The 14,952-nt window shown below is 41.0% G+C and overlaps 1 protein-coding gene across 1 annotated transcript; it reads right to left on the bottom strand.

Annotated features, from left to right (window-relative positions):
* Window positions 1-3,339: 3,339 nt before the first annotated feature.
* tbc1d17 (TBC1 domain family, member 17) lies at window positions 3,340-12,709 on the bottom strand. The gene is made up of 17 exons (XM_031750914.2): window positions 12,630-12,709; window positions 10,855-10,950; window positions 10,687-10,764; window positions 10,475-10,586; window positions 10,214-10,397; window positions 9,947-10,058; window positions 8,835-9,005; window positions 8,619-8,744; window positions 8,407-8,510; window positions 7,889-7,983; window positions 7,686-7,802; window positions 6,308-6,408; window positions 5,583-5,682; window positions 4,796-4,893; window positions 4,476-4,592; window positions 4,308-4,394; window positions 3,340-4,101 (listed from the first exon to the last, which is right to left on the bottom strand). Exons 1-17 carry the CDS (start codon window positions 12,654-12,656, stop codon window positions 3,940-3,942), a joined length of 1,887 nt encoding a protein of 628 aa, XP_031606774.1. The 5' UTR covers window positions 12,657-12,709; the 3' UTR covers window positions 3,340-3,939.
* Window positions 12,710-14,952: the final 2,243 nt, after the last annotated feature.

Raw genomic sequence — 14,952 nt, forward strand, 5'->3', positions numbered from 1 at the left:
GAATACAGATTGTATTTGACACACTCATTACAGGTGGCTCTTCACACATTTAAGGCGTCAATGGCAGCTAAGGTTTCAAATGGGAGTTAAATGGACAGAGATACGAACACCATGCCGTGGATCACCACGACTTGATTTCAGCTGAGCATCAATAATTCATACCCGCTGTGACAAAGAAGTGATTCAGTTTCATATGAAATCCAAAACAGTATTTTTATGGAGGAAAAAAAACACACTTCATTCATCTCCAAAGTTGGGCAGGTTCTGTATTACAGCAACCAAAGGACTATAAATAAAAAACTTAGTAAGACAGAATATGACAAAACAATAGTCCTATTATGGTAAACTGCACAAACAAAAGAAAGAGTTAAAAGACGGAAATACACAATGGGAGAACATCCACCTGAAATCTGTACTTATACTATGAGTAATGTTCCGATAAAGCACTTGATTAAATTTTGCTATTGTAAACGTAAACACAAGCTACGTTGATGAAAGTCAGGAAAATAAAAAATAATCACGACCACTTATCTGAGACTCACCAACATAATCTCATAAACCCATATCATAACAAGCTAAAGCTAAAATCCCCAAGAATGCAGACCTGATTAAACTGACTAGAGTCCCACTTTCTGTGAAAATGCATAAAATTTCCCTTCTATGATGGTTGTTACTGAAACTAAACTAAAAAAAATTAACACTGGATGTTTAAAAACATTTTAATTAACTAAAATAAAAATAGAAACTACACTCTGATGTGGACGTATTTATTGAGACTATGGATGATTACAAGAAGGCTTTCCAAAGTTCTGTGTTTTTAATGTGATACATGATGTAATTTTCCCAAGTCTTGTGTCTAACATATGGCATCCGCACAATAGTAATTAAAAAGACTGAAACCTAAAATTAATACCCCCCCCCCCAAAAAAAAATTAAAAAAAATTAAGAGGAACAAGCAGTGGGTAAAAACACATGTTTGAATGTACTACATGCAGGCATTGAATCTATACTGAAAGTCTGAGTTCTTTTAGGGTATTTCAGGGCTTGTACATGAACTTACCCAAAGTTTACAACTAACACAAGAGCACAATGTTTTCCCTTTAAAATATTCATGCAAGGTTAAAGTTTAAACCTGTACAGAACAATGCCAAAGCATCCCGTGTCCAGTGTTCCAAGTCTAGACCAGCTTCATTAAATTTTCCTGAGTAACTGAATTCAAAGTCAAATGACAATAAACAACAACTAGCATCCTTCTGCTTTGCAATAAACAAATCATAGATGAGAATCTCAGGCACAGGGAGTAGATCAGCAGCCACATTATCTAACTGAGATGGTTATTCTTAGACACTGCATAATGACAACACGAAGAGACATAATCCTGCAAGTCTTAGTCGATTGTAGCATTAGTGAGAGAATATTAGGTTTAAAGCGGTCGACAAGGCCTTCGCCCATAAAACAGGCTTTGAAAAGGGCTGAAAGCAGATTGAGTTTGAATGAAGGACTGAGTAAGTTTGGCTCTGCCAGTCAAGTGAGGTCAGAATGGGGTGGGACGGTGGGAGGGCGAGAGGGCGAGAGTGACAGATCGTCGGGCTGTTTAAGCACCCTGCTAAATTCATACACCGCAGCTGTATTCAAACAACATGGATCGAGGGGCTCGAAGACAGCCACCAGCCAAAGGAGGAGTGCAGGAGGTCCTGAGAAGGGGGTGTGGCTGCCCGCCCCTCATTTTCCAGCTCATTTCCCAGGACAGTGGAGAACAGAGGCCCTATTTTCCCCTTGAGCTATTCACCTCACACAGACACCTGCTGGCCAGTGGGGGAGGAGAGGGGAGAGAGGGCAAAGTTTAACCAGTTCACAAGTTAAGACATAAACAAGTGCAGTTTACTGTAACAGTCTGTCAGTCTTTGACCTCAGAGTTATCGGACAAATGTAAACGATTCGTTGGAATCATTTTTACACAGACGCGGTGTAGCGAAACATCTTCACTAAATCAATGTATTTATCACAATTCAAAGTTCACAGTTCAAATTGAACTTTGTACAAGTTGGGTTTTTGACAGCATTTGGGTGTTAAAGTAAAGGGGAGCTATTACCTCTGTTGTAAACAGTTACAATGTTTGATGGTCATATCAAATATAACCAAAGTTTCAAATAATGAAATGCAGCTAATCCCTGTGAGGACAAAGCTCAGGCTTCAGAGTGCTCTACACACTCAGTTTAGATATTTCTTTTTTACTCCTGGCTCTATATGATGTCAGTGAGAGCTGATATCCCTAAAGTAGTCATCTCAGGTACACAGCATTGGCTGCTGGACCTGAGATGCATCTGCTGTTCAAAACTGCTGTTTGCAAGGGGCAACCAATCAGAATAAAGGAAGGAGTTAAAACAGCTCATTGGTTGAGCTGGAATCTTATAGATTCCTGCATTCTGCAGCTTTTCATCTAAATTTCTATCTTTATGTATTTACATGTAAAATTCAAACAACTATGTCCAATTTTTTTCAGTTTTTAAACTACATCTAACACATTTACATCTGGATAGTTTAAGATATATAACTAGAGATATTTTAAATATGTAAATATACAGATATTTACAGGCTATATAATTAAATATGTACACTGGAGCCTATCCCAGTCTATCCCAGCTACCACAGGGCGAGAGGCGAGGAACACCCACACACCTCGCCAGCTCCAGGAAAACAAACATAACAGCATGAGAGGGAGAGAGGACCTTGTTATGGTGAGTTTATGCATGAGGACAAGGACCGGTGCGAAGTTACTCCTCACTGATATGTGTATTAATAATAATGGATTGCATTTATATAGCGCTTTTCGAGACCCTCAAAGCGCTTCACAATTCCACTCTTCATTCACTCTCACATTCACACACTAGTGGAGGCAAGCTACAGTTGTAGCCACAGCTGCCCTGGGGCAGACTGACAGAAGCGAGGCTGCCATATCGCGCCATCAGCCCATCTGGCCATCACCAGTAGGCGGTAGGTGAAGTGTCTTGCCCAAGGACACAACGACCAAGACAGACAGAGCTGGGGATCAAACCGGCAACCTTCCGAGTTACAAGATTGAGCTTACAAGATGAGCTTCCTAACCCCCTGACCCACCGTCGCCCCGTGTATTATTGTTGCTGTGGATCTGCAGGCAAACTCAGACCTGCACACTGAGGCTCACCTCCACCATTTGATAAATGAATCCTTTTCAAGTCTTGGGGAGGATGTTATCGTCTGTTCCTTCCTCACCTGATTCTTATCCACAGTGGGATCAAGTTGAGTTATCTTGAACTTCTTCTGCTTAAGTTTTTACAAATGGATAAAGTAGAGTTTAAATACCGTTTTGTTATGATTCAACCATTTATTTGGTAATAACAAGATGAAAATGCTAGAACATCATACATATAGTTACAAGGCTTAATATTACCAAAGCGGCATGTGGAACCTATAAGGCATGCACAACCTTTGCATAGGGCTGGAATGGCATCTTACAGTACTAGCAAAATGCTGCCAGTGAGTTTATCCTTCGTCTGTTTCCCTTTACAGGAGGAGTGGTGAGGGAACCGTCAGAAAACACAAAATAAAATGAAAAGTAATCAAGGGATAAATGAATTAATACAGTTAAATAATAAGTAAAAGCAGAAGCAAAAGTGTCATGAAAACAGGAGATGTAAACAAGTGACAAGGAAACAGAGGAGGACAGCATACACACAAAAACAGCACTGCAAGTACGGCTATAGTGTTTAAACATGTTGGATTGTAACTTTCATGAACACACAGTGAGAGAAAAGAGCCTCTGCAGTGCCCCCTGCCTCTGACCATCAGTAACAACAGTCTTCACTCCATACCATGGGATAATATTTAGTACATATTTCATATATAAATGTCTTTTACACATCTGTTAGCGAGTGTCAGTCCACCAGCTGATAATCAGATTTAAGGGTAGCTGGGGCCACACGCTGGATTAGAAGCTGCAGCTCCTTCCTGTGATTGGCTGAGGACGCGCTGTGTCTCGCTGGCCTGTGAGTCTGGGCTCTCGTCCTCTGAGCTGGGTGGGACGTAGAGGCCCAGGACCTGCTTCACCATAACAGGAAGCTCCTGGGGTGGAAAGGGAAGAGGAAAAAGGAGAAGTTACAAAGCAAGCAAGTTGTAAAATTATTAGTATTATCAGAATATAATAGGAAAACAATTTATCTTGTGCTATATTATGTTAACTGATAACTTAAAAAAATCTCAGATTTGGACAAAGATATTTTACTGGCTGTATGTTGAATCATGAGGTGTGAGGTGGCCCTGTGTCTTACCTTGCACAGAAACAGCTGTAGGTAGATGGCCTCAGCTCCACGCAGAACACTCTGCAGGTCCAACTTCATTGTCAACTCATTAATGTGCTGCAGATGAAAGACATTATAGAAGATAAAAATCTGTATGATTACAGAAAAAAAAAAATCACTGTCATCTTTAATCCAGACCTTCAGAATAGTGTTGAAGTCATGGTTCGAGCCTATCAGCTCTTCTCGCTGGGACTCGAGGATCGAACAGGCGATCAGCAGGTGGAAGTTTTCACATGGAAGACGAGTCCAGAGGACCTGAGGAAGAAAACACGATGCTATAAAATGCGATGTCAAGATGCAGCCCAAACAATCCTTACTGTAGACTGTTAAATAGTAGCACATAATATATATATAAAAAAATTGAATATGGGATTTCAATTAAAGGTGAAGTAATTAGTTTCAAAACAAAAATCAATTCAAGACACAAATATGTTAAATTGGTACAGTCAAGCACTCACCTCCCACAGCGTGAGGATATCCTCAAAGGAAAACTCTCTCTTGAACCAGATGAGCAGCCAGCGGAAACAGAAGCAAAGCGAGCCGCTGTCCTGAGAGTCTGAAGGACATGCAGGGAAGGCAGAACTGGTTAGTTCTTTACAAAAAAGAAGTTATTCTTGCACATTCAGAGTTTTCTCAGTTTCATACATATGCATGGCATGTATGTCACCTTCAACATATCTAAACTTATATGCGAGAGGTCAGATTCAACAGAAAACATGGCAATGTCTTCTTCTTGTGCACCTCTGGTCGTCTTTCCGCGTTGCTGCTATATTCAAGATCGCCCCTTAGGAGTCCCGTGGACCATGGACTTTGCCTTCGGTGTCAAACTGACCCAACCTTAAACTGTAAATTCATCACCCAGGAACAACCTCTCCATAACATGTGAGTAAGAACAATCAGTGGGGATGAGTGGAACCATGGTGACATGACATAACAATCTTTGGTCACTACCTGCCCTAGCTGCCTGATCTTCCCTCCCTGTGACTTTATCTTCTTCCCCAAATGCCATGCAAATTGACAAGTTGCTCCTTTTAGACAGAAGCACATGTATAACAAGTACATGTGGTCAGAATGAGACCTCTGGGGAGTTATAGGAACTGAAATTAGTCCTGAGGTGCAAATCAACACAAAAATGAAGGAGGTAGCTTTAAAACTTCTTTATCTTGCCCAGCTTTACTTTGCATGTTTCATTTTACTCTCTCACTTCTACTGTCCATCTGCCTGGCTAAATAGGAGCTCACTTACCCAGGAAGTCACAGAGCTCTGGGTCCAGTGCCTTCAGCAGGATACTGAGCTGAAGAAGCTGTTGCTTCATGGCCTCCTGAGACTCTTCAAAGTTCTGGTGCTGCAGAAAAGAAAAACAAAGACCTGCTCTTCAGCTGGAGTCTACGGCTTCTTACAAATACATCAATCTTTTGGATGTTTCTGCTTTGACCACTAATTTCGTTGCTGTTTTTATTTCACTGCTTCCTCAGATCTCAATGATTAATATCACATTTCAGCACAACATAGAACCAGATGGCATTTTTTTTAAAGAGAGAGAGGATGTGCATTTATTTAACATTTAATAAGGTGTAATGCTTGTGATTGTTGGCAAACAGCCTCAGGCAACAAACTAAAATCCAGCAAGTGTTCTTGTGGTTGCTTCACAACTGGAGACACCGGCGAGTTAGCAGAAGAGCACACTGAGACACATCCAAAGCAGTTTTAAGTGTGGGCGTTTATATTCATTCAAATCAGATCTTGATGAGGTCTTAAGCCAACGCACAAGAATCACCTCACTGGCCCAACTGCATTTAAACTTTCAAATGTTATGTTTGTGCTGCTGCTGAGTTAATTATTCTTCATTCGGAGCAGAAATCGACTCAAATATAGAGTAACAGCTTTAAAAGCTCTTGCATGTCTCAACAGAAGATCACGGGTTTGTGACAGACAATAACAAAACAAAAAGAACAGATATTTTTACTAACCACCAGCTCCATGAAGCCTGTCAGACACCAGAATGACTCCACCTCATTCTGGGTGACGAACAGGATGGGAGAAAGAAGATCACTCATCCCCTGCACATAACCTGCACCGATGAAAAAGGAGACCCGTGTTAAACCTGTGTTACAAACATTTACAAACATACTTTACTCAAACTGCTTTTAATCGCTGCCTAACCCTTTGTTGATTGGCCTTAAAACATCATGGACATCTTTGTTGTTTCACTGTTTATTTTGTTGTTTGCCGAACATAAGGAAGTAGAGAAAATTAGCCAAATAGTGTTAAGTAACAGGAATCTGCAGATTACTTTTCCTCCTGTTGTTGCAAATTATTCTGGTCTGGTGTTGCCAGACGCCACTTGCACTGGCACCATAATGCTTGTTCAACCTTTATTTTCATATACAAACAATATGAAGTCATGTGAAAAACTAAGCTACTGAATCACATGTGGTACTTAGAGAACCAACTTTAGCAGCAATGGGTTGACGTAATGGGTTTCTATATGACTTCATTAGTATCTGGAGGAGTTTTGGTCCACTCTTCTTTACAGCATTACTTCAATTAATTGGGTTTTGAAGTGATTACTCTCTTAAGGTCCCACCACAGCACTTCCATCAGGCTGAGGTCTAGACTTCGACTGGGCCCTTGCAGCACCTTGACTATTTTCTTTTTCAAACATTCTGTTGTAGATTTGTTGTTGTACTTGGGATAGGATGTCCTGTTAGATGACCCAATTTGGGCCAAGCTTTAGCTCTCGTACAGCCTTACATTTGACTCTGGAATACTTTTGTATACAGAAGAGTTCATGGTCTAGTCAGTGACTGCAAAGCCGTGGCACTGTTCTTTATGGTCCAACACGTCTACTTTGGTTTCATTGTTCCTGAAGTCTTGTAGTTTGCTCTTTCTAAGCCTGCGCCATGTTCTTTTTAGAGAGAACAGGCAACTCTCCTTCTCCTGGCAACTTTTACAAACAAGCCATACTTGTCATGAACTTAGCTCCTGGGTTTTCTGCTATTTCTATATAATGTTGGTTTCTGTATCATTGAGATTTCAAATAAAGGTTAATATCATGTTTTGTCCTTCCTCTGAATTTTTACCCGTTAAGAAGACAACCTCATTCACTTGTGTATGACTATTGAATGCTCACTCACTCATCATTTGACCTGTTTGAATGAATAAATGAGCAGCACACGGCTTGACAAAATCAATAACTTAAGACATGAGAATACAGTACGCTACTGTTTTGCTTCACTCTCTCTCTACAGCTTGACCCTGAAACAATGCTGGTTGTCACAAACAGTGAATCAGAAATGCACTTGATGAAAATGCACATCTGTTTACCAGCGGTTCATAAATACACACCGAGATCAAAGTTGTACATGCAGTAAGTCATCAGCACGTCGTGAAGCAGGGTCAGTCCCGGATTGTCATTCCCAGAGAAGAACGTGTTGTGTCTGTCTGTCCTGTTGACGTCTCTCTCTGCCACAACAGAACAAAGACAGTTTAACTTCTGACGGGCAGCTGACTAAACGCTGAACAGATCTTCTGTTATTAGACGCACTGACCTATGAGGCTTCTGTACCCTCTGAGGAGGGAGTTTCTCATCTCCTGCTCTTCACTGACAGACTTCCACTGCACCTTCATCCTGAAGTACTCATCCCTGCACACGCAGAAGGGTTGTTAAAGAAAGTGAATAGTTCAACATTTTATGAAATGCACTGGCTCGCTGCTAAGCATTAACAAAAAAAAAAAAAAGTGGCTGCAGCTAGCTCAGGAGGGAGGTAGAACAGGTCATCTACTAATTGGAAGGTTGGTGGTTCGAACCCTGGCTACTAACCCAAAGTTTCTCTGTGATGTATCCATCAGAGTGTGTGTGTTTGAATATTAGCTATGAAAGCACTTTTGTAGGAAATGTGTGTGAACGGGGCAAGTTGTATAAAGCGTTTTGGGCATTCAGGTGGAGTAGAAAAGCGCTATATAAGAACCAGTCCATTTACCATTTACCAAGCGAGGCAATGAGAGTGTTTCCCAAAGCCTCAATAAATTATCATAAAGATATGACAGGAAAAAAAATTATACTAACGTTTTGACCCGAAGAATGTCCTCTCTTTCCTTGGCAGTGCTGTTCCACGGATAAAACCCCAGCAGGAATTTCCATACCTCCTTCCTCAGCGAGTGTGTGATGCCCTGCAAGATACACAAAAACCCCATCAAAGAATGCACACCTGGCTAAACAAGAGAAACACATGTTTGTCTCTAACAGAAGGTGTGCTGTTACTCTATTTACTGTCCTACCCCTCTGAACACAAGTTCTTTGATTTTTTCTGGGCAAGTCACTCGCCCCTCAGAGTCCAAAAACTCCTCCCACTTATCCAGAGGCGGTCCCCTTGTTACATCTGGTTTGGGACCAAGTTCCACACCCTTGATGAAAGAAATAAAAGCAAACATTAATATCTTATTTTTTATTCCATCCATCCGCGCTCAAATGATCTTTTTGTATCTTTCTCTTACGCAGGTGATGAGTTCAAATCCGGGCTCTTCATCAGACTGTGGAGGCAAACTGGGATCCTGAGGAGTACGTGTGTGGATGGGGGACTCCGGAGGCCGAAGTGCTGCCCTGAAGAAATTTGTGACTTTGGAGAATCCACCAAATGTAGTGGCATACGGGTCATGGATAAATCTCTGTTATAGGTGAAAGAACAAAAAAAAAGAATTTTTATGCAAATGAAGGCCTGTCGTTTTAAGTATGATGTTTCTTTCACTAGTTAGAATGAATCTAATTCAAACACTCCCACTGGTACTGGGGCAGATATTAGCTGGTACCAAAGGCTATGATTAAAAAAACCAGATGAAACCACTGTGTCACTGCCACCGCATGTAGTCCTGTGTTGGTTGTCTGTTATATGTTATATGTAGCACCAAGGTCTTGGAGGACCATTGCCTCGCTTCACTGTGTACTGTACCACTGCATATGGTTGAAATGAAATGCCACTTGACTTGACTTGGTGGAACCTGTTTGAAGCTCTGGTGGTTTCGTTTTTGGCCGATCCCATCTTGCTTTCTGTATGCATAATCTGTATGAGAGCAGTGCACAGACACAGAAACCTGCTAATAATTTCTGTTTTGTGTGATCTATTAGTACAATTACCTGCACAATTAGTGCAGTAGCTGAGGCGAAGGCTGGTACACAGCTACTGGACAAATCTGCCTGTGATGGCATCCAACTGTCAATGTGACCATGCCCTAATAATGCAACCCACTTTAAACCTAAAAACATCTGAAACTGGTTTCGGAATTTAGTTGTCATCCGAGGGGAGACTGGCTATGGAGGCCAAAAACTGAACTGTAAATATGCTATAAACATGTTTATTACTACTCTGCAGTTGGAGGTGTTAACATCGGGGATCTATATAGCTCAAGCTGCTTTTAGAGGAAATGGAGATTTTGGCACTTCCACATTAGCTTTTGTTTTCAAGTTCTGATGCTGCTTCGGTGGAAGATGACCTCATCACTGGCTAATAATTCATAGATTTTAAAATGATTAAGTGCGAGATTACTTAAAAAAAATTACTGCAACATGCACTATCCTCTAAAAAAATAACAACAAAAAAATATCTACTTACTGAGACAAGATCAATGCCTCCATCATCAAGAAACTGCAGCCTATCAAAGGACTGAGGGAGCGTGCCTGAGTCCTGGGGGTAGGCAAGGAAGAGCCGCCCGTCAAGTGGTGACCTGATAACAAGAACAGAAACCACATGACATGCTGACAAAGAAGCAAAGGGCATCTGAAACTGAAGTACTAATCAGGGTTTTTCCGGCATGTAAACAATGCTGGCATTCCACTGTAATTAGAAACCTGCTGCTAAAATGATTGCAGTGATGCTTACGGGTCCAGAATAATGTAGCGCTGAAGTGCCCTCAGCAGTTCCCGGGTTCCTCCTCTGTGGAAGTGCAAAGGAGGCAGCGGGTGGCCACCTCTACTAGTCAGCACGAGAAAGTTTCGACCCAAGGAGAACCGAGACCTCCGAAGAGAGTACAGCTCTGAGAGAGGCAGCGAGAACGCCCACTGACCTGTGAGGAAAAAAAGAGGGGGTTTTAGTTTTCTGAGCACGAGCCTTTGCTAGGATCACCAGAAAAGCAGACTGCACCTGAATTTTTGACTGGGACGTGTTCTCGTTCTTTCTTCACGGTGCTTATAACTGCCCAGTCTGGCTCATACCCTGGGTCAAAGTTTGTATCCTCTTCCCCTCCATCACCATCCTGATCAGGTGGAGATTATTGGATGAGAATCCTATTCGAGCTAATAACAAATAGAAATACTTTTAATTTTTCAGCATGTAGCAAATAGATGGTTCCTAACCTTTTTGCTGTACAGTACAGCAGGAGCGTTGCGACTATCATGCTCCAGTGGGCTCCACTCTAGGGCTGGCAGCCCAGCCTGAAAATATAAAGACATGATAGGTTACCCCCGTGCTTTCCCGATCATACCTTTGACCTAAACAGTCTTAGCTCACACAGACTTTCTTACCCGCTCCACAATGCGGATGAACCCTGGGATGCTAGTGTCCTGGTTACTCCTCTTGGCATTTGTGTGGAGGTATACCCCCTCCTTCTCAAATATCAGCTGAGGAGAAAAAAGTCCCACATAAATATGAAGAAGCAGAAATCAAGTGTAAAATGTATTCGCAGTTAAAAGTGGGGTTTTTTTGGGCGGTGCCAAATTTCAGTCACTGAAACAGGCAGGTAATAGGAATTTGTCTAAAGATTATTTTAATTAGTCATCAATATCTACAGTATAACTGATGTTTTTGTGTGGTTGAACACCACTTGTTTCTCTCAGAAGTTGAACTTGAACCACATACAACGAGCAGGGATTTAACGACCTGTGCATACTCAGAATTCCTATCGCTACTGGTGTTCTCAGGGTAAAGAGGTTGTCCACACCTCTTCACAAAGGCTAGGCACTCTGTGTGACATCTAAGCAGCCTTAGGCATTTCAGGCTAGCCCAGCCCTGTTTTTGCCCAATCATTGTGGAATTTGCATGTTCTCAATATGCCTGATTGGGTTCTCTCCACGTTCTCTGGCGTCCTCCCATAGCTCAACTTGTCTTTTAAGCCCCAGTCACACACACACACACACTGATCAGTGACCTCTTGGCAACCCAGAATCCTCCAGCAGCTACTTTGCCTTAGGAACCAGTGGTCGCCAAACAGGTCTGTGTTCCTGACTTTGGGCTAATTGGTGGTACTACACTGCAGGCAGGTTGGTTGTAAATAAAGAAAGTTTACTGTCTTGCAGTTTAAAAAAAACAAACAAACATCCACGTGGAATAAACTCATCACATGGCAGATGGATCCAAGAAATAAAGTCTAACACAGCTGATATAAACTGACTGGTAGTTATCTGAGGTCTAGTGAGAAAAACAAAAACAAACTTGATCATTGTAAAAATAAACTTTAGAAATCATGAGAACTAACTGAAATAGTTACATGATAACACTCAACCTGTAAAATTTGTCCATTTAGTTTCAGTCTTTGTCAGTCAACACCACAAGCATTAACCCACAAAAACCATGGTGGGTTCAACTCAGGAAGCTAAATGACAGCTCGGTATTTTCTAGGAAATAGCTTAAACGGCCTAATAGCATATAGTTATGGCAAACAAGGTCTTCGAGACCTTATTTACAAGATTAACGTATTTTCCTGTTAATTTTCACCGTCTGAGAAACAAGAATTGGGTAAATTAAACCTCATTTGAAAAATGATTGATTATGGCTAAAACGTTTTGGAAAACTGGACAGCAAACTAAAATTAAAAACTAAATCATACTAATAAAAAAAATGCAAATGTAGCCCACCCAGTGCCCAAATGTGATTACGAGTTCGTGCACCACGTGACCAGTTGACCCTTAGCGGTGGCAGGTAAATCATAACAAAGAGCTGGTAAATGACACATTCATATCACATGACTATAAAGTCACTGCTCTGCTCAGGTCAGTGGGTGAAAGCCAGACAGCCAAACAGGAGAAGTTGAATAAAGTTCGCGACTTTCTAAACACACTTTAAGCTTTCATCTCTGTGTGGTTATACACACAACTATACAAAAAAAATCTTAGGTTTATATCCAGCTAAAGCACCACGTAGCCCTGCTCGATCTTAACGAACGTTATTGGAGATCCACAGCTAGCTTTAGGTGCTACCATTAGTCAGCTATCAGAAGTTCCGCCCAATATTCAACAGCAGAGTTACGAACATTCACAGAAACAACCAGTGAAAACGTGTTAAACATGTAATTCAGGAGTACCTTATAATCCTCAGCGCTTTGCTCCATTTTCCTGTCGTCTCCGTCGTTCTCCCAAAACAAACGTGACGTCAAGCTTCCTGCTAATGAAAAAACCCCGCCCATGGCCAACGTCATGTCAGAAAGCACCCAATCAGAACGTAATTTGTACTGCTTTTTTTTTAAAATTATATTTTAAACGCTTTAATATTATTACAGAGGCTAATCTTTATGTAAGAGTTTATGGTATTATTTGATTTGATTTGATTTTAATGTTCGCTACAGGCTGTGTCCTATTATGTCTGAATACCTTAATGTAAATTTTCATGTAATGCACATGGCAACCACTAGAGGGCAGCAAACACCGCTGACTCTAAACAGCATTGTATTAGAAAAAAAAGAATAACTTTAGTTGTAGTAAACAACAACAACAACAACGACAACAACAAACACAGTTACAAAGCGCCTCACAGTTAGGATGAACACCTACATCAAAAGACTGTGCACATCCCAACACACAGTACATGTGTTAAGTACTTGATGAAAACTTTAGCTAAAATAATGAGGAAATGATTACACGAAAGCTACTCTAGACTACTCAAAATTAGGTTTCAGCACTTTCTTTTTTAAACAAACCAATGACTCAGCTCACTTAAAGGAAGAAGAAAGGATGTTACAAAATTTACTGGTTTCAAAGACAAAAACGTGGCCGTGCACAGCATTTTAATGTGAATGTGGCTAAAGAATATCACATAAGACCATAAAAATATTCCTAAGCTTCCATTTATGCTTTTGGAAAGTTTCATTTAAATAAAATATTGTTCACAGTTACATCAAAATATAACACTCTTTGCCTCAAACTTCATGGGATCTGATGATCTTGCCTTGACATGACCAGAATTATCAATGCAATACTACATACTAATACTAAAACTCTACAGTTACTAGAAAGATGAAAATATTTAAATTGAGATATTCTGAACATAATAGGTTACTCGGCTGTCAAATTACAGCTGAATAACCAGAGCAGATCGGCAGGCCTTAGACAAACTCGCTGCTTTCAGGGATATTTCAAAAACAATATTTCTGGCACTGATCTCGGTGGGGATGAACAGATGGTACCTTTCAGATGCAGTCGCAGTTTCAGGCATCCCTACATCCCCTCTACACCAGCAAGATAATTACATTAGAACAGAGGATATCCATCACAGAGAAATGATAGAGTTTTTGTATGATAGCCCTATATCTGATGCTAAAATAGTATGGCTGATTGGGGCTTAAATAAATCATCTATTTACAACCTTTTTATGTGTTTAGAATAATTTTACTGTGACCAAGAGCTGCTATAATCAATATTTATTTGATTGCAACTTATTAAAAGGATAAATGTCAACGTTAATGTCTATTTGGGAAATATATAAACACAGATTTATAAAGCTCTAGGAAGATCCTGAGGAGAGTGCAAAAGAGCATCTAGCTACAAAAGGACCACATCTCCCTGCTGAGCGCACAGAGGAGAGTAAATATTAGCCAGCTGAGAGAAACATGATTCCAAATTAATGCTGATCTATAGCTACTGAACGTGATGATGATATCCTCGCTGTGCTGACAATTAGTTTCTTCTGCCCTCGCAAGAAAGAAAGGAAGAAATACCACATTTAGAGGTGCTGACCCACATTTTTTTTTTTTACTATTGTGCAATTTCAGACAGTGATGTTGCACTTTTTCTCAATATAACCGCTAGACTACAGCTAAAATTCTTCATTGAGCTGTCAGATCCATCAGTACAGACGAACATAATTACACTACTCTCAGGTGTTTCCAAATAGCAGTGTAATAATCGCAGCAATACGAGCGGCTCATACTGATCATTGGATAGATGTTCATTCATATTTATTCGGCACCCAAGTGTGCTGTTGCAAGCTCTCATTATGACCACCAGGTGGCAGAAAACACACAACTCCAAACTCACTTAGGCTGCTGGTTCACCGAGAGCTGCGTCATTAACGACACTTTAAAGGGAGGAACGGCAGCTGCTGGAGCTATCCAGCTTTTACTGCAGAAACATCACAGGCCCATAACTTCCGAGTAGCTGGTAGGGCAGGTGGGCTTTGATGAGGCTAGGGGGGACAGCTCCATGTGCACGAGAACAGGGCGAGCACGAGCCCGGCCCCAAACGTCTGTCACGTGTGAAACGTGCTCTCGAATGGAAGGCAGTAAACAGGTGACGTCAGAGAGGCGTCAAGTTAGGCAGAGTTAAAAAACGGATAAGAGCCAGAGAGAGTGAGAGAAAGACAGTCCTGAGTTCAAAGAGCAGAGATAGTGGTAAAAAAATGTGGCAAAGCAT

Source organism: Oreochromis aureus, linkage group 4, assembly GCF_013358895.1.
Source record: "Oreochromis aureus strain Israel breed Guangdong linkage group 4, ZZ_aureus, whole genome shotgun sequence".
NCBI lineage: Eukaryota > Metazoa > Chordata > Actinopteri > Cichliformes > Cichlidae > Oreochromis > Oreochromis aureus.

Bases quoted from the DNA above. Each gene is read 5' to 3' on its own strand.
- tbc1d17 (XM_031750914.2), bottom strand. From the start codon at position 12,656: ATGGAGCAAAGCGCTGAGGATTATAAG. The intron at 10,059-10,213 runs GTAAGCATCACT...TCTTGTTATCAG, and splicing joins CGCTACATTATTCTGGACCC to GTCACCACTTGACGGGCGGC. The intron at 7,984-8,406 runs GTTAGTATAATT...CTGCGTGTGCAG, and splicing joins GACATTCTTCGGGTCAAAAC to GGATGAGTACTTCAGGATGA.